The 20,023-nt window shown below is 36.5% G+C and overlaps 1 protein-coding gene across 12 annotated transcripts in view; it reads left to right on the top strand.

The window, feature by feature from the left end:
* Nucleotides 1–20,023, top strand: part of Sei (potassium voltage-gated channel seizure) — a 414,656-nt gene that overhangs the window by 73,039 nt on the left and 321,594 nt on the right. The window contains exon 1 of one of the 12 annotated variants that reach the window (XM_076772056.1): nt 4,075–4,574. The exons of the other annotated variants lie outside the window; for them this stretch is intronic. Coding sequence (XP_076628171.1) covers nt 4,504–4,574 — 71 coding nt within the window. The 5' untranslated portion in view covers nt 4,075–4,503. Of the gene's footprint in view, nt 1–4,074; nt 4,575–20,023 lie in introns of those variants that run through there. 12 annotated transcript variants of the gene reach the window in all.

Below are 20,023 nucleotides of genomic sequence, written 5' to 3'. Positions count from 1 at the left end.
AAAAAATTCCTTACCGAAAATCTAATTTGGCGCCTAAATTTTTCGACGAAAAAAAAAAATTTCAAAACGTTCTGGAAAAAATATTTTTAGTTGCAGGGGTCAATTACAATAATTTTTGGTCATTAGACATACCCCCGGAATTCTACCCACTTTCGAGACAAAAATTCGAGAAGGTGTGAAATTTTTCGACGGGAAAAAAAAATTCCAAATCGTTTTGTAAAAAGTATTTTTAGTTGCAGGGGTCAATTACAATAATTTTTGGTCATTACACATACCCTCGAAATCTTGCGCATTTTCTAGAAAAAAATTCATTATGGGCGGAACTTTAAACGTTAATAATTTTTTAACGAAGCCTCGATCAACAAATTGGTATTCTTGATTTTCGTCTTATTTTGGCCTCTAAAATCCCCAATTAAAATTTTTCCCAGGAGTGGTCGAACACCCTGTATATTGTTAAACTTAACACAAGATATTGGTATTATTAATTATTTATGTTCTTCATGGGGCAGTGTTTTGAAATATTCATGATGCACAGGAGGTATATAAGGTAATACCTTATATTTTTCGTATGTAATAGGCTTGGTATCGTGATACAAAGGCGCCAGGGCGATTTTTTCAAATTTTAGCGGTCTTCCCCGACATGTAGCTGATAAATTTAGAGTCTTAAATTCTGTGTCCTCCATTGATGTTTTATATGAAATAGTATACGGTGCAGTTTTGCAGAATCTCATCCAACATATTTCCAACCAATTTACTTTTCCTCCATTAGTGTTTCTTCTTATCTGTTTTTTAATTGCGTTTCGTAGATTTTTTGTTGAAACGAAATTCTCTCGTTTCATTTCGTGTAAAATAAATTTCTTATGTCGCCTACATTGGTTTATAACGTCATAATAATCCTGTGGTGTGTCCAGGAAATTCTTTTTCGGTAATAAATACCAAAATCTGCATCGTTTGGAAGATACGAATGTCCGGAGAGTAAAAATTTATGATCAATTACCTCAATGTTATTTTCCAAAGACTGGACAACCCTCAACCACATCAACGCCATTTGTAAATTTCAATTTTGCCCAGTACACGTATCACTATATGCAATAACATAATCAATGGTTACGTAATTTCTTTTACTGTCAAATTTTAAATTGAACAAAGCATTAGCATTTTTTAAGATATTAAATACTAACTAGTTATAAACAAAAAGTTTACACTGAATTAAGCATAAATCACATCATATCTCATTTTTTTTAAAAAAAGGACTTACACCACTTTCAAAATAAACGGTCCATATATTGTTTGTATTTGGTGGGGATTGGACATTTAACCCTTAGTCCTAGGATGACTAACGTAGCTATCTCTAGGAGTTTAAACTATGAGTAACGAAAACAAGAGTGACTCAGTCGTCAAAGTCGCTGGGTTGAGATTATCAGTAACTAAAGGATCAGGAAGTTAGTCATCCAACAGAAGGTATTGTACCCTTTTCCAGACAACATGTCCTTTACATCTCCCTTTTCTCAGAATACGCACCCTCGCCCCACCAAAGGGGTTTTCCAGCCCCTTAAATAGGAGCTCCACACAAGAACCGGACCACTCTTAGTTGCAACTCCGTCAAGTGCGGGACATACTCGTACAATTGTTAAAATAAGTCTTAAGAAAACTTCAGCGTAGTCTTACGACAATAGCAAGACGGTTAGGAAATCCAACATATTTAAATTGTATAAAATGGTGTCGCGCCCAAATGGATGAAAAAAAGATTTGTGGGATGGCAGAGACCGTTGGATTTGAAAATAAATATTTAGCTGTTTGCACACCCGTGCGGTTTTGCACGAGCAAACCGTCGCACAGTGGTCCCAAATGCCGAAAAGATGGCCAAAATATGAAGGAGTTCTTCGATTTAGCTAAAAATTTGTGGATAGCTGTTATCGAGGTCGCTGATTAAGAATCAAAAGTCATAATTAGAAAAAACATAATGGCGTCTCCAATAGACCTCACGCATATGCGAAGGAAATGTAGGAATCACGTGAAATTTGGTACATAAGTGTTATCGAGGTCGCTGATTACGAATCAAAAGTCATAATTGGAAAAAACAAAATGGCGTCACCAATAGAGCTCACGCGTATGCGAAAAAAATGTAGGAATCACGTGAAATTTGGTACATAGGTGTTATCGAGGTCGCTGATTATGAATCAAAAGTCATAATTGGAAAAAACAAAATGGCGTCTCCAATAGAGCTCACGCGTATGCGAAGGAAATGTAGGAATCACGTGAAAATTACAATATATAATTATACATAAGTTATAATATATTTAAAACACACTGTTCAAGAATTAAAGCAAAGGTCTTAAGATTATTGATTGTACGCTATTTTTTGCTCGCTCTCTATTGGTTTGCTATACAGGGTGTTCGGCCACCTCTGGGAAAAATCATAATGGGAGATTCCAGAGACCAAAATAAAACGAAAATCAAGAATACAAATTTGTTGATGGAGACTTCGTTAAAAAGTTATTAGCGTTTGAAGTACCGCCCGTACTGAATTTTTTTCTAGAAAATAGGTAGGATTTCAAGGGTATGTGTATTGACCAAAAATTATTGTAAATGACGCCCGCAACCAAAAATAATTTTTTCAGAATGATTTGAAATTTTTTAAATTAATTTGTTAATAACTTTTTAATGAAACCTAAGTCAAGAAATTGATACTCTTCATTTTCGTCTTGTTTTGGCCTCTAGAATCTCCCATTAAAATTTTTACCAGGGGTTGCCGAACACTCTGTATAAGTAAAAAATCTACATGAAAACGAAAGAAAGAGAAAACAGATATTTCGTGACCGTCATAAAGTAAGGCAGGTATAAGGTACAATTTACAACTTGCAGCAAGGCCTTCGTATTTTTTGATTCTTAGTGCTTTTACATGACAAATGCGAAAAAATGTTGTAGTTAGGAATTCTCAAATTTTATTAATTGTTTTCGAAATAAATAATTTTTCATCTAATTAGTTTAATACAGATTTATAGTCAATAATGAGCTAAATCAACTGGTTCATTAAAAAATATACAATTTTTAATAATAAAAAGTTATTTATGCATTAGTTTCAAGATTTATTAAAGCTAATAATAAGTCCACCCAAAATTATAAATTATTTATTTGAAAAAATTTGTTGCATCTGCCACAGTTTCCAAGAAAAAACCGCTTGATTTAGTAACGCAGCCACCCTGCATTATAAAATAGGGCTGTACGATCAAAAGGGGCAAAAAGTGGCAGCTAATTTTTGCAAATTCTATAAGATCAATGTATCAAATACAAGTCTGAAGAGGAATTGTACCGTGATATTGTGGGATATGCAACTTTTTGCTTACATGTTTGCGATGCATGCATGAAATTTCACGTTCTATTTACAGTATTAAATATACCGGTTTACAAACTTACTGGATAACAATTTTCAATATATCACTACTCAGAAATGTTGTACCTACTTCCAGGAACAGCATCCATTTTGCAGAATTGATATTGATGTCTTCTAAAAAAACTTATTCACTTTTCACTTGGTCGCAAGTATTCACGCTTACGCTTTCGCCAAACGACTGACTAAAGAAGCCGAAGTTTGGATCGCAATTGCCATCTAGCTAGAAAAATATGACACATTTCATTTTCCCTACCCTAAAGGGACATCATTAAACTAACGATTCCGACAGGTCAAACCTCCCGTAGCGAAAAATTATTTTTGGGGTTTTGGCCACGATTTCACGATTTGGGACCACTGTGCGACGGTTAGGAAATCCAACATATTTAAATTGTATAAAATGGTGTCGCGCCCAAACGGATGAAAAGAAGATTTGTGGGATGGCAGGGACCGTTGGATTTGAAAATAAATATTTAACTGTTTGCATACCCGTGCGGTTTTGCACGAGCAAACCGTCGGTGAGGGTAATCAATCATTTTTATCCGTGCAAGTAATTTGCGGCGCAGCGGCGAACGTAGATTCGCGAGCACGCTGGCAAACGCTGTCTGTCGAATTTCGAAAGCTCCGCCAGGGGACCAGAGCGCTAAGATACCGCCTAAGGTGCTTGCAGTCTCCCCGACGACGGCGAGCCGAGTTTAGTGTCGCTCCATCGTCCACGGTTTCGTCGAATCGTCGTCGTCGTCGCGCGAGTTCTCGCGCCGTGACTCCTTCCGCGATAAATTCTCGTCTTCCCTCCTCGGATCTTCTCGGAGTTTGGTGCGGTCGAAACGGTCGGATATATACCGGGTGTGCACGCGAGTTAAAATAAACGGGCGGGAATTTGCGTGGCCGCGCGGAGGAAATGCGGGTGCCCGATCGTCGCCGGAGCGATTATTCGGAAACGTAAATACGCGGATGTGCGCTCGGGGTGAGATTAAAACGAACGCTCCGGATATTACCTGTTGAGCTATAACGGTGCCCGTCAATTTCTGAGCCTCCGTCGCTAGCGCCGCGGCGCACTCGTGGAAATTCCGCTTTCACGGAAACGATTCGTTGCATGAGAAGCGGCCGGGATGCGAGAGAAAGCGATGAGCTGCGTCGTCGAGAGCCCGGAAGAACAGCGCGAATGGATCCCCATGAAATTGTAGGTTAATTTTACTTGCTCCCGTGATTTCTCGGTCTCCCTCCCTTGTTCTGGCACCGAGGCTCCAAGTTCCCTCATTAAGAACGCTATTAGCCTGTGGGGAACACTGCTGGATGTTCATCGCGAAACACGGACCGGCCACGACCGACGGAACTTTTATGAATTTTTCCTCTGTTCCCTTTGCGCCACTGCGCTACGTTGTTGCTTGTCTTATTGTTTCGCGAGTGCAACAAGACACGTGGAACCGTGCACTATCCGCGCAAGAAACAAACGATCCGAGCTCTCGTTGAAATTACGATTAATTGCGACACGGTTGCTCCAAGCACCAACAAATTTTAGTTATTTTTCGCCAGACGTGCCAAGTGGTTCGCGAGAAAAAGGGAAATGTCAAGTTTTAACGTTTCTCGCGAAACAAACATTCACTTCTCGATTTAATGTCGCGGCTATATTTTTATAGAAATATTTAACCTCGTTTTATTTTGTATCGTTCTAAGCTTTTATTTTGAATTTTATTTCTACCTCTGTTTATTTCACGTACACCTCAATTTCTTATAATTGTTAAACTCATAGCCAGTGATATAAATCGTACGTAAAAGCGTTAAATATGTTTAGCTCGGAATTCGTTAAAATTGATATTCCTCCATTTTTCCTGTAGACTCTCCAAGTGTGTTATATTTCAGAAAGTGGGTCAATTTTTACACGTAGTCTGTTTCTGTCACCGAATGTTAGAAGATTGAATTTGTTTTATAATTGTGGCTTTTGTCATCAAAGAACGCATGCACCAAAAGCAGTACTTTTATTCAAAAGGGGCCATTAAATGGCTTCGAATTAGTTTCTTGCAGAAAAAGAAGAATTTTTACAAACAAGCAGTAACGGAGCTGTCCGAAAGATAAAGATAGATTATAAGTTACAACGGAAAATTCATTATTGAATAAAGACACCAATCCTATCATAAAAGAATTACTTTCTATCTTGGCCAATCTAATACAAAAATAATTAATGCGATATATTATAGTTTTTTCAATATCAACCAGGAAATTAGAAATTATAGTTTTCAAATACATCTGCTTCACTACGTATGTCCAATAGTTTTTAACTTTTTCCTTAAATTAAAGAATAACGTAGATATTTCAATTTCCAAATCAATTGCTAATTATAAAGTTAAAAAATCTACTTTCAAATTCCGCAAGCAATTTTTTTTATGCATGGTGAAAGTTTCGTAATTCTAATTTTCTTTTTCAGTTCATTATTTGAAAAGAATTTATAACGTGCTGACAAATATACCACTTCGCCATTTTATAACTGTGACATAAATAATTAGATTTACGTTTAAAGCTCTCAAGTGCTGAAACATATTAGTAAAATTGATTATGTCTTTGCAACTATCGCATTTGTTATTTATTTAAGAAATAAATTTGTCAAAATGTCTTTTTATATTATACTAATATTTGAACTAGTTTTTGCCACGCATTTTACAAACTATATTACTCTAGAGTTATTCCTAGCTTTCAAGTACCATCTGTCTTTTTTCAATCGTAGTAATTTAGATAACTAAATGCAAATTCTATTGTTGGAAATTCTTGAGTTGAATCTAATTGTAGTAAGGCACTGAGTTAGCGACGGCTTTCGCATAATTCTAAATAGGAACACACGATGTCAGTGTCGAAAACCTCCAGATATAGAATTTCGGTACAGTCGAATAAAATTAGATTTTGTGACCCATCGAGACAGTACGAGACCTCTTTCAAGCCATATATTTGGTCCTTATTAACATTTTTCATGATTTTTCTATTATTCTTGGCTGCCCAAGAAATCTCGTACCATATGTCAACGGTCTAATTCAAGGATCTTGTCATAAAAATTTATTTTTAAATTCTTTAAAACAATATTTGCATGCCTATTCCTTTTTAAATTATCTATGTTTAGAATCTATCTTCCTCTTCTTTCTATTCATATTTAAGGATAAATTATTTGCAACACGAGAAACTTTTTTAAAAATTACAGTCAAAATTGATCAATTTAATTTCATATAAACCAATCTGGAAAAATGTAGAATTACTGTAGAATATTCACCGAGGCTGGAAATCACGATTACGTTTTTCTTTAAACGGTTGCAATACGTTTCTTTCGTTGCTTCAATAAATAATTTTATTTATTACGCGGAATAGTAAACAGAATTTTCAATCAAATCAGGACGTATCTACATAAGATTATTATTAACGTTTCAGTCGAGTATAATTATATAACTTTGTTTTGAAGAAAATGATACTCAACATGGTCGAAACGTTGCTCTAACGTCCAATAAGCGATTGTTTGAACGAAACAAGATACAACATGTTTCTGGTGTTATACGACACTTGTGAAATAGTTTGTCTTTAAATAATCGCAAACCGTGCTTGCTGGTTGACTATCTTTGTCCGTTCTTCATCAGTAATTATTTAAACCGTATAAACGATCCTTCCAGGAATAACTTTGAATTCGAGTTCGTTGAGGGAACGTTTTTGTCGATAAAGATCGAATAATGAGCGAAAGCTCGAGCCATTGTTAAGCTTCGACGGTGTCGTGTTTCGCTTTCCAATGAAGAATGGCCAAAACTGCCAAGCGTCTCGCGACGGAGACTCTTACGACCTGACAATCGTCGATGATATTTCTGAATTTGATGACCAGGCGGCTTTCAAAGACTATCGCCATCTTCGTGGGCACCTGAAGAGGACTCCTCGAAGGACGAGAAACGAGACAAGGGAAGCGAAAAGGTCAGGCGACGACCAGGCTCTTTTCGTAACAAAGGGTGGTTCCTTTGCAGAAGGGGAAGGTCGAATTCACGGCAGTCCGTTCGATATAATCCAGTCTCTGTTACACGGAGGGACGAGGAAGAATCGCGTAGATAAGGAACATTGTCGGGGGCAAACGTCCACTTTTCGCGATAGACTGGCTCGACGGCTATTCGAGATCGTAGACCTCGTGTTTGGAGAACCTTGAACGATTTCCGTGCGATTTAACGCGCGTACTTCTCGAGCTACCTTGACTTCGTACAAACAGACTCTGTTCCATTTTCCTACGTCCGATCTGGAATTACGGGATAAAAAATAACGTTAGATCGTTGAAAGTGATACAAACTGACCGTATCACGGGAGTACAAATTCGATGCTTCGGACGTTGCCAAAGGGTTTCAATTTCGTGGGAACGAGCGTCGTTTTCTCGATCACGATACTAAAGATAGGCAAGTTCGACGAAGGTAAATTGGATCGTTTTTGGAGATCGTTGAACTCCAATTCGAGAAACCTTGGGAGATTTCGTCCTCGAGAGCCGATATACGTATTCCCACGGCGCATTGACTTCGCGAAAATAGATGGCTCCTGTCCATCTCTCGTCATCCCGATCGGGTCTGCGTTATAGTCGCGCGTAATTAGGGTCATCCGGAGTAAACCAGGTGAACGTCTCCCTTCCCGTTGCCTCTTTTCGGACGCTTGACATTTTCCTGGGACGGTCACGTGGCCGTTTTTGGCAAGTACACCGGACGGACGGGGTTCTCGCGATTCGCAAGCCCGAAAGCACACTTCGAAAAGGGAGCGAACCTGAGAGAGAAGGAGGGACAGAGAGACACGAAGGAAGGAGAGGAAAGCGCATGCTATTTCTGTGCACTGCTTGGCCTGCAGCACACGTTGCCACGTCACAGGGGCATTGCACTCGGTGACGTCACGAGGGCACAGCGTCATCGACCAATTGGAGGGAGCCGTTAACCCATTAACCACTCGGCTGTTCGTTCCACTGCGGTATCGTGACCTCCTCACTATCCGCCAATCGTTTCGCCAGGTACCGGGACCTCATCACGTGATAATTGACAGATATTACTCGATTATTCCAATTCCTATTTTTAATGCTACCTTCCGTCGTGTCAATCGCACACAAAACTTTGCACAATTTTTATTCCAATTCGTTCCAATTTCCAAGGTTTTGCACACTTGTATGGTTATACAGGGTGGGGCAGTAACTATTAGCACCTCAGATATCTTGGAAACTATAAGTTCCACAGAAATGTTTGCTAAAGTAAATTGCACAGTACGAAGGGCGCTATTGGGTGGCGATAATAGTTTTTTTGCAGCTGGAGGTACTTCGGACATTTCAAGGTCACATGCATTTTTTTAAATGGATCGGTATGTTTTTGCTTCCGTATCACGATAGAGGATCTTAAAACGAGTTCAACGACCTATTACACAAGGTCATCGAAGGTCATAGAAAGTAGAGAAAGGCGATAATACTTACGGTTTTGGTAGTAAATGAAACATACGTATTGTCAACAGTAGAGGAATGCGTAATGCTTACCGTTTACTTCACTGAGAATAAACACTGCTTGAAGGACACTTTAATAGTTTGCAGAGTAAGATAAACATCATAAGATTAGTATCGATAAATCGGTCAATCCGGCACGATGTATCCGTTTGAAGAGCAGCTTGATATGCTTCTAATTTATGGCAAATGCCAACAAAATTCTGTAAGGGCTACAAACTTGTATGCTGAACGATATCCACATCGGTCTCAGCCTTCGCGTCAAACATTTAAAAATGTGTATGATAAACTTAGGCAAACCGGTAGTTTAAGTGTTCGTAAAAGTGAACGCCATAAACGAGTAATTAACGAAGAAATGGAAATCGGTGTGCTCTAGAAATTCTCATATTAGTTGGCGACAAATTGAACGCGAATCTGGCATTAGTAGGAGGAGCGTACTTCGCATTTTGCACCCTCACATCACGTTAGTCTTCACCAAGAATTGCATGGGAACGACTTCATGAATCGCGTTGAGTTTTCTCGATGGGCTATACGTCAGATTCAAAACAATGTCTTATTTACTGATGAAGCAACATTCACAAATCACGGGAATGTTAATTTGCATAACATGCATTTATGGGAAATCCACATTGGCTGCGACAGGTTGAACATCAAAAACAATGCTCTGTGAATGTATGGCGCGGTATCATAGGTGATCAAATTATTGGACCTTATTTTATCAATGGAAATTTCAATGGCAACGTCTATGCTAATTTTATTAAGGATACATTGGGTCTTTTTCTAGAAGAGTTACCTTTATTTACACGAGAAACCATGTGGTATCAACATGATGGATGCCCAGCACATTATTCATCGATTGCGCGAAGGGAACTCGATGAAAAATTTCGAATCCAATATCGTGGCCAGCTCGTTCACCAGACATAACACCTTTAGATTTCTTTCTGTGGGGAACACTGAAAAAGAAAGTGTACAAAGAAGTAGCAACTACATCTGACGATATGCAACAGCGAATTATTGCAGCCTGTGCATCAATAAGTTCTGACGCTGTAAGACTTGCAAGTCAATCAATCGTAAAAAGAATCCAACGGTGCATTGACAGTGATGGTCATCATTTCGAACACCTACTATAAACATGTTTCATTTACTACCAAAACCGTAAGTATTATCGCCTTTCTCTACTTTCTATGACCTTCGATGACCTTGTGTAATAGGTCGTTGAACTCGTTTTAAGATCCTCTATCGTGATACGGAAGCAAAAACATACCGATCCATTTAAACAAATGGATGTGACCTTGAAATGTCCGAAGTACCTCCACCTGCAAAAAAACTATTATCGCCACCCAATAGCACCCTTCGTACTGTACAATTTACTTTAGCAAATATTTCTGTGAAATTTATAGTTTCCAAGATATCTGAGGTGCTAATAGTTACTGCCCCACCCTGTATACAGGGTACTCCACATTTTCCCGTACACGCTTCAGCAGTGTGTTCTACAAGTAAAACTAAGTGTTAAGGCGCGCAATAACCATGGCGATTTCGTCTGTATTGCATAAAGCCATCGGATGTATGGGTCTTGTCACCCATATACATATATTTAGACATTTCGTGTGTGCAGTATTCGAGTCACTCGCTACCTGTGAACACACTATGCTTTCTTACGCGTTCAATATATATTTTTACTTATTCTAAAGTTTTCGTTTTTATATTGCCTATCTTCTTAAAGGTCTTTTCCCTTACTTTCTTATGTGGAATTCCTGTTTATTATTATTCGTTTCGCCAGCCGATTGAAGTACTTGAAATCCTCTTCTGAGGCTATTAGTCGTTGAGGGGAATCCCTGTTTATTCCGATTTATTCGTATCCGTGTTCTTCATATTCCAAGCATTCGAAGATATGCATTGTGCTGTTTCTCTTCCTGTATTACACGCGGGGCATTTTATGTTGTCAACTGCTCCCCTGTCAAAGAGTGAACCATTAATGGGGCCATACCCCGACATCAGGTACACGCACTCTCTGCCCAGAAATAACCATTGGTTTTCTCTTTTAAAAGATACGTGTCCTATGAAAGAGAATGGTGTCCATCGGAGCCACTTTTCGGTTGGGTGTGCCTCTATTCTGATTGTTTCTTCTTTATATCAGCTGGGTTACTTGAATAGTTAGCTAACTTCGCCCATAATAATAATAATATTTCTCCCCCACCTCCCGCGAGTAGGCGTCCTTACAGATCCGTCGTAGCACGCAGACATAGTCTATTGTGTCTCTTCCGTAGCTCGTCGCCCACCTTCCTCCAAAAGAGGAGCAGCTGATCTGTTCCAGGTTCCAGAAATCCAGATCCCAACACTAACTCCACCCATAGATTCTTTAAATCTTTTCGTTCGTTACATGGGCGAAATGTTTATTTGGATTTCATTCCAAATTGCAAGGCTTTTGAGATTTACTTGGCTAGATAAATTCGCTATTAGTTCCTCCAAATGCTGGGGTATTCAGCTGCATAGAAGCCTGCTACCGTTTCAACCCTGGGTGGAGTTTTATAGAATTTTTATTTCAAGTTAACTTCCAGTTGCAAGCCGTTTGAGATCTGTTTGGTTAGGCAACTCTAGCGATACTCTCCTAATATCCTTTCAAAGTGGAAGTATGATGCTTCAACTTCAGGTGAATCTTTAAAGAATTTTTCTTTAAATTTAATTACAAGCTGCGAGGTTTTTAGGATCTACCTGGTTAGGTCGATTCAGTAATAGCGTCGTTAAATACTTACATGTTGGGACACAAATCGAACCAGTAAAATAATGTTATATTAATTTGACTTGTTTTAATCAGAAAAAAATGAACGCCCTTTCCTTTTGAAAATGGTCATGAGGTCAAGTAGAAGCATTTTTCCAATTGTTTTTGTCTACAGAGCTAGTGGCTAGTAAAATACGTGATTTTTTATTTCGCTTTACATCTAAACTTGACTTCTCTCCACATATTTAAGCTATTGTTGCAGAAGTTAATAAAACTTCTTGGCTCTATCAAGTGGTTTTTATCAACTCTTACTGTTTACTTGTGAGGTCATGGTTTGAATATGATCGATCAAACATAAACGGATAATAGAAAGTATACAATATTTATTCCACTTAAAATAGGACAAGCCATGCCTATAATTGATCGTAATTATGATCTGAGCTCGATTTCGAACCTTCGAACATTTCTTTCTAATTTAATCAGAAGAGATATAAGATGCCAGTCTCTCTTAAAGTCACTAAATTTCTATCCACCTCAGAGATCTTTTCACGCGTATTTTTATGCCATAGATTTACATTTTTAAATATGAAAATTCCGATCCAATAACTGAATTCACCGAGCCAATTCAGAAAAAACTTGTTAGCATTATTACAAACCATATTATTTGTAATTCTTATCGTTTTATTTTTCTGTACTGTGTTATATTTATACTCAAATGGGGTTAGTTGTACAATAAATTATCATTATTATTCAAATAAACGTTATATATAAATTTGGGTCTAAAAAGAGCTAGTGCAAGGCTTAAATGTTTTCGCGTTTGATCTATTCAGCTGCACAGGAATCTCTCGACGCTTTGACTGCAAGTGGATTGTCACGGAATTTTTATTTGAATTCAATTTCAAGTTGCGAAACTTTTGAGATCTATCGGATTAAGTAAATCCAGTGTTAGACTCCTCGAGTGCTTTCATGTACGGGATATTCATCTTCATAGGAATTTCATAACGCTTCAACTTCAAGTGGACTTTTACGCAAAGGTAGCCACAACTCTTATCTGAATAAACGATTGAATAACGAATAACAACTATTTTTAATTATAGAATGAAATATTTCGTAATTAATAGATAATATCTTAAATATTATACAGGGTGTCCGGCCATTCCTGGGGAAAATTTTAATGCGAGATTCTAGAGGCCAAAATAAGACGAAAATCAAGAATACAAATTTGTTGATGGAGGCTTTGTTAAAAAGTTATTAACGTTTAAAGTTCCGACTGTACTGAATTTTTTTCTAGGAACTGGGTAGGATTTCGGGGGTATGTCTATTCACCAAAAATGATTGTAATTGACCCCCACAACCGAAAATAATTTTTCCAGAACGATTTGAAATTTTTCAATTTTGTCGAAAAATTTAGGCAATAAGATTTTCGGTAAGGAATTTTTTTCTCGAAAGTGCGTAGGATTTCGAGGGTATGTGTAATGACCAAAAATTATTGTAATTGACCCCCTTAACGGAAAATAATTTTTTTAGAACGATTTGAAATTTTTTAATTTTGTCGAAAAATTTGTCCACCTTCCTGAATTTTTTTCTCGAAAATGCGCAGGATTTCGATGGTATGACTCATGACCAAAAATGATTGTAATTGACCCCTGCAACCGAAAATAATTTTTCCAGAACGATTTGAAATTTTTTAATTTCGCCAAAAAATTTCAACACCTACCACCTATCGATTTTTCTTAAATATTCGTTTTTTATTTTTAGTAATTTGGTTTGAGGTCCTACAGAAAAGTTGTCTAATACTAAAAGTTTCATTGAAATATATTCAATACTGTAGAAGTATTGGCTGTTTGAAAATTGGACCATTTTTATGGGGTTTTTCTCATTTTACGGGGTCAAAGAACAACTTTTTTAATATTGTTAGAATTTCTACATATTCTACACCAAAATACGCGTCGTTTGCGTTTTTGAAAATTAAAATCGTCCAATCCGTTCAGGAGTTATGGTGTTTTAAAGATTCGCATGAAATTTCGGGGAACGATCTCGCCTGAAATTAGATTTTCGGTAAGGAATTTTTTTCTCGAAAGTGCGTAGGATTTCGATGATATGACTTATGACCAAAAATGATTGTAATTGACCCCCTTAACAGAAAATAATTTTTTTAGAACAATTTGAAATTTTTTAATTTCGCCGAAAAATTTCAACACTTACTCGAATTTTTTTCTCGAAAGTGGGTAGGATTTCGATGATATGACTCATGACCAAAAATGATTGTAATTGACCCCCTTAACAGAAAATAATTTTTTTAGAACGATTTGAAATTTTTTAATTTTGTCGAAAAATTTGTCCACCTTCCTGAATTTTTTTTCTCGAAAATGCGCAGGATTTCGATGGTATGACTCATGACCAAAAATGATTGTAATTGACCCCTGCAACCGAAAATAATTTTGCCAGAACGATTTGAAATTATTTAATTTCGCCGAAAAATTTCAACACTTACTCGAATTTTTTTCTCGAAAGTGGGTAGGATTTCGATGATATGACTCATGACCAAAAATGATTGTAATTGACCCCCTTAACAGAAAATAATTTTTTTAGAACGATTTCAAATTTTTTAATTTTGTCGAAAAATTTGTCCACCTTCCTGAATTTTTTTCTCGAAAATGCGCAGGATTTCGATGGTATGACTCATGACCAAAAATGATTGTAATTGACCCCTGCAACCGAAAATAATTTTTCCGGAACGATTTGAAATTTTTTAATTTCGCCGAAAAATTTCAACACTTACTCGAATTTTTTTCTCGAAAGTGGGTAGGATTTCGATGATATGACTCATGACCAAAAATGATTGTAATTGACCCCTGCAACTGAAAATAATTTTTCCAGAACGATTTGAAATTTTTTTTTTCCGTCGAAAAATTTAGACACCTAATTAAATTTTCGGTAAGGAATTTTTTTTTTCGAAAGTGCGTTGGATTTTGGGGGTATGTGTAATGACCAAAAATTATTGTAATTGACCCCCGCAACTGAAAATAATTTTTCCAGAACGATTTGAAGTTTTTGAATTTAATTGTTAATAACTTTTTAACGAAGCTTCCATGAACAAATTGGTATTCTTGATTTTCGACTTATTTTGGCCTCTAGAATTCCCCAGTAAAATTTTTCCCAGGGTTGGTCGAACCTTGTATATTGCTATACGATAGTTTTGTTGGTTACCTATTGTTCGGATAAAGTTTTGCCAAACTCTGCTTTTATGACATTTTCATTAGAATTTTACCCCAAATTGCGTGGCTTTTGATATGTGTCTGGTAAAAGCCAGCGCTAGACTCCTCGAGTGCTTCCAAGTTCGGTGTACTCAGCTGCACGGGAACCTTCTGAAGCTTTTAATTCCAGGTGGTCTTTTCCTGAATTTTTATTTCGATTTCATTCCAAATTGCGAAGCTTTTGAAGTCCACTTCGTTGAATAAATTCGGAATTGGATTCTTTTAGTGGTTTAAGTTTGAAGTACTCGACTGCACAAAAACTCTACTGAGTGCGTTAGATGTATTAATGCTCGAATAAGGAACAATCAATTTCGTAATTCTGTCAGTACGAGGTAATTGTTTTTTTCGATAACTTCAAAATTTAATTCAGAAACGAAGATTTATTGGCCTACGACTGATGGTCTTCTTTCTGAACAGTAAATCACATAAACATGAGCACTGATCTAAACAATTCATTAACAAAGTGAAGTACTGATTTAATATTTATTTAATCCTTGCTTAGTGCGCTTAGGATGACTTTCAGTTTACATGTTTACTTTTTCTATATAATAAGCTATAATTATCCATAACCCTTTCATAGAAATAATTCATTACGTTAAAATAAAATTCATACACTAGATAAAGTAGTTTCCAGATGTACGTTAGTTTTCTACATTTTCTTGATGTTCGTGTTTCAACGTGTCTATTCGCTAGGCGTCAATACACTAAAAGCAACAAAAGTAGGGAAAAATATAGATGAAAAATACTGGGTGTTCGGCCACACCTGGGAAAAATTTTAATGAGGGATTCTAGAGGCCAAACTAAGACGAAAACCAATTTGTCGATGGAGGCTTCGTTAAACCTAACCCAGACCTAAAACTATAAATCAATATTTTTTTATTCATTTATAGATATAAATATGTGTATACAAGGTGATCGGCCACCCCTGGGAAAAATTTTAATGGGGGATTCTAGAGGCTAAAATAAAACGAAAATCAAGAATACCAATTTGTTGATGGAGGCTTCGTTAAAAAGTTATTAACTATTAAATTCAAAACTTTCAAATCGTTCTGGAAAAATCATTTTCAGTTCCGGGGGTCAATTGCAATCATTTTTGGTGAAACACATACTTCCGAAATCCTACCCACTTTCGAGAAAAAAATTCGAGTAAGTGTTGAAAGTTTTGGGTGAAAAAAAGACTTTCGAATCGTCTTGGTAAAATTATTTTTAGTTGCAGGGGTCAATTGCAAGCATTTTTGGACAACAGACATACCCCCGAAATCCTACTCAGTTTAGAGAAAAAAATTCCTTACCGAAAATCTAATTTGAGGCCAAAAATGGTTCCCCAACATTTCATGCAAATCTTTAAAACATCATAACTCCGGTACGGATTGGACGATTTTAATGTTTAAAAAAGTAAACTACGCGTATTTAGATGAAGAATATGTAGCAGTTATAAAAATATTCGGAAAGATGATCCTTGACTCCGTAAACTGAGAAATACCCCATTAAAATGGTCCAATTTTCAAGCAGCTATAACTTCTACAATTGCGAATATATTTCAATGAAACTTTTTTCTGAAGTAGAGCTCATGGGTACCTACAAAACAGTATTAGACAATTTTTCTGTAGAGTGTCAAACAAATTTATTAAAAATCAAAAACCAATTTTTAAGAAAAATCGACAGGGGGTAGGTGCCTAAATTTTTTGATGAAATAAAAAATTTTGAATTAATTCTGAAAAAATTATTTTCAGTTGCGGGGGTCAATTACAATCATTTTTGGTGAATAGATATACTCCCGAAATCTTACTCACTTTCGAGAAAAAAATTCCTTACCAAAAATCTAATTTCTGGCTAGAATTGTCCGCCCGAATTTTCATGCGAATCTTTAAAACGTCATAACTTCTGAACGGATTGGACGATTGTAATGTTCAAAAAGCCAAACGTCGCGTACTTTAGTGTAGAATATGTAGCAATTATAAAAATATTCGGAAAGTTGTTTCTTGGCCCCGCAAAATGAGGAGAACCCCATAAAAATGGTCCAATTTTCAAACAGTCATAACTCCTATAATAGTGAATATATTTCAATGAAACTTTTCTCTGAAGTAGAACCCATATGTAGCTACAAAAAAGTATTAAACAACTTTTCTGTACAGCAGCAAACAAAATTATTAAAAATCAAAAACCAATTTTTAAGGAAAATCGACAGGGGGTAGGTGCCTAAATTTTGCAGTGAAATTAAAAATTTTTAATTAATTCTGAAAAAATTATTTTCGGTTGCGGAGGTCAATTACAAGCATTTTTGGGGAATAGATATACTCCCGAAATCTTACTCACTTTCGAGAAAAAAATTCCTTACCAAAAATCTAATTTCTGGCTAGAATTGTCTGCCGGAATTTTCATGCGAATCTTTATAACGTCATAACTTCTGAACGGATTGGACGATTTTAATGTTCAAAAAGCCAAACGCCGCGTATTTTAGTGTAGAATATGTAGCAATTATAAAAATATTCGAAAAGTTGTTCCTTGGCCCCGCAAAATGAGAAGAACCCCATAAAAATGGTCCAATTTTCAAACAGTCATAACTCCTATAATAGTGAATATATTTCAATGAAACTTTTCTCTGAAGTAGAGCCCATATGTAGCTACAAAAAAGTATTAAACAACGTTTCTGTACAGCGGCAAACAAAATTATTAAAAATCAAAAACCAATTTTTAAGGAAAATCGACAGGGGGTAGGTGCCTAAATTTTGCAGTGAAATTAAAAATTTTTAATTAATTCTGAAAAAATTATTTTCGGTTGCGGAGGTCAATTACAAGCATTTTTGGACAACAGACATACCCCCGGAATCCTACTCAGTTTAGAGAAAAAAATTCCTTACCGAAAATCTAATTTGAGGCCAAAAATGGTTCCCCAACATTTCATGCAAATCTTTAAAACGTCATAACTTCCGAACGGACTGGACGATTTTAATGTTCAAAAAGCTAAACGTCGCGTATTTTATTGTAGAATATGTAGCAGTTATAAAAATATTCGAACAGTTGTTCCTTGACCCCGCAAAATGAGAAAAACCCCATAAAAATGGTCCAATTTTCAAACAGCCATAACACTTATAATAGTGAATATATTTCAATGCAACTTTTTTCTGAAGTAGTGCCCATAGGTACTTACAAGAAAGTATTAGACAACTTTTCTGTAGGGCGTCAAACAAAATTACTAAAAATAAAAAACGAATTTTTAAGGAAAATCGACGGGGGGTAGGTGCCTAAATTTTTCGACGAAAAAAAAAATTTCAAATCGTCTTGGAAAAATTATTTTCGGTTGCGGGGGTCAATTACAATCATTTTTGGTGAATAGATATACTCCCGATATCCTATTCAGTTTCGAGGAAAAAATTCCTTACCAAAAATATAATTTCTGGCCAGAAATGTCTGCTCGAATTGTCATACGAATCTTTAAAACGTCATAACTTCTGAACGGATTGGACAATTGCAAATCGTTTTGGAAAAATTATTTTCGGTTGCGGGGGTCAATTACAATCATTTTTGGTGAATAGACATACCCCTGAAATGCTATCCACTTTCTAGAAAAAAATTCGAGAAGGTGTGAAATTTTTCGACGGAAAAAAAAAATTTCAAATCGTTCTGGAAAAATTATTGTCGGTTGCAAGGGTCGATTGCAATAATTTTTGGTAAATACACATACCCCCGAAATCTTGCGCATTTTCGAGAAAAAAATTCAGTACGGTCGGAACTTTAAACGTTAATAACTTTTTAACGAAGCCTCCATCAAGAAATTGGTATTCTTGATTTTCGTCTTATTTTGGCCTCTAGAATCCCCCAATAAAATTTTCTCAGAGGTGGCCGAACACCCTGTATAATAAGAATAATCATCTAACATACCGAATTAACTATTTTATTTTTTCCTCCCCATTTCTAAGCACTGTACCGTTGACCAGTTTGTTCGATGTGTAAACCTTTGCGGGTAACAGCGACCCTAACTCTAGTTTCGATGTTTCCAAGCGATTTCGAATTCAATCTATTCGTATGCAAAAGGGCTTCGTTTGGAATCCAATTAGAAATCAGTATAGATCGAGTTCCGTAATTTAGTGTTTCTATCGTAAGTGAAACGTGAATTCTTTTCGAAGGTTTCTTAACTCAGGTGTGGCGATTATCAATTTCGGCAGCTCGTGCACAAGGTCAGCGTGCAAACACGCAATAGCTGGATCAGGAAGGGCCATGTGTAAATTAGTCGCACGAATTAGAGTGGACTCGATGTATTTTCGGAGAAGGGGACCACCCCGTGTGGATGCTTATTTATAGTAACCGCTCGGTAGTACGCCGGTGCAATTTTAGAAGTTCATTTGGCTATCTTCGCTCTGATCGTGTTATTATCGATGCCCTAGCCTTCTTTTTCTGTCGATCAGTCGTGACACGAATTTCTTTGATTGTTCGCCAGCCAGGTTGTCCCGTTCGAGCACGCTGTTTCGCGCGTTGCGCGACGAACATCGATTTCCACGTTCCGATTTCAAACTTGCGCTATTCGATTACTGTCGCCCGCGAAATTATACCGTCCCTTTCGGACCTTGAGGCGCGCGATTTTCGTTTAAAAATGTGGCTAAACGTTTCACTTCGTGTCGTGACGTCTAAAAATATAGCAAGACGACCTTCGAGATTGTGCCGGATATTGCAACTGTGTCGAACGAATTCCGAAGGAAGAACCGTTCGCGTAAAATACATGCAAGGGGCAAGTTTCTGTCAAAAGATTCGCGTCACATTGTTTAAATAATTGCGCAAAATTTGCGTCGCTTAGGAATCGTTGACCGATTTGAAATCAGCGTGTCGCAAGTCTAAACAAATGATATCCAACGTGTCAAGAAATGGTATTAAATAATTCCAATTTAAATAAAAAATTTCAAGTTTAGCATATAATTCCAAGGATTATATTTTTCTAATTTTACCTTATTTCATGACACGTTAGCTTTAATCTAAACAAAAAATCATCTCATTATCTCGTTTGTATCAAAAGTTCTACGATATTCAACCTGTCAAGAAGTGGTATTAAATAATTCCAATTTAAATAAAAAATTTCAAATTTAGCATATAATTCCAAGGATTATATTTTTCTACTTTTACCTTATTTCATGACACGTTAGCTTTAATCTAAACAAAAAATCATCTCATTATCTCGTTTGTATCAAAAGTTC

The sequence above is a fragment of the Colletes latitarsis genome, chromosome 8 (assembly GCF_051014445.1).
Source record: "Colletes latitarsis isolate SP2378_abdomen chromosome 8, iyColLati1, whole genome shotgun sequence".
Classification (NCBI taxonomy): Eukaryota; Metazoa; Arthropoda; class Insecta; order Hymenoptera; family Colletidae; genus Colletes; species Colletes latitarsis.
Note: the sequence above shows the minus strand (reverse complement) of the source record. Positions and strands in the feature narration are given on the sequence as shown.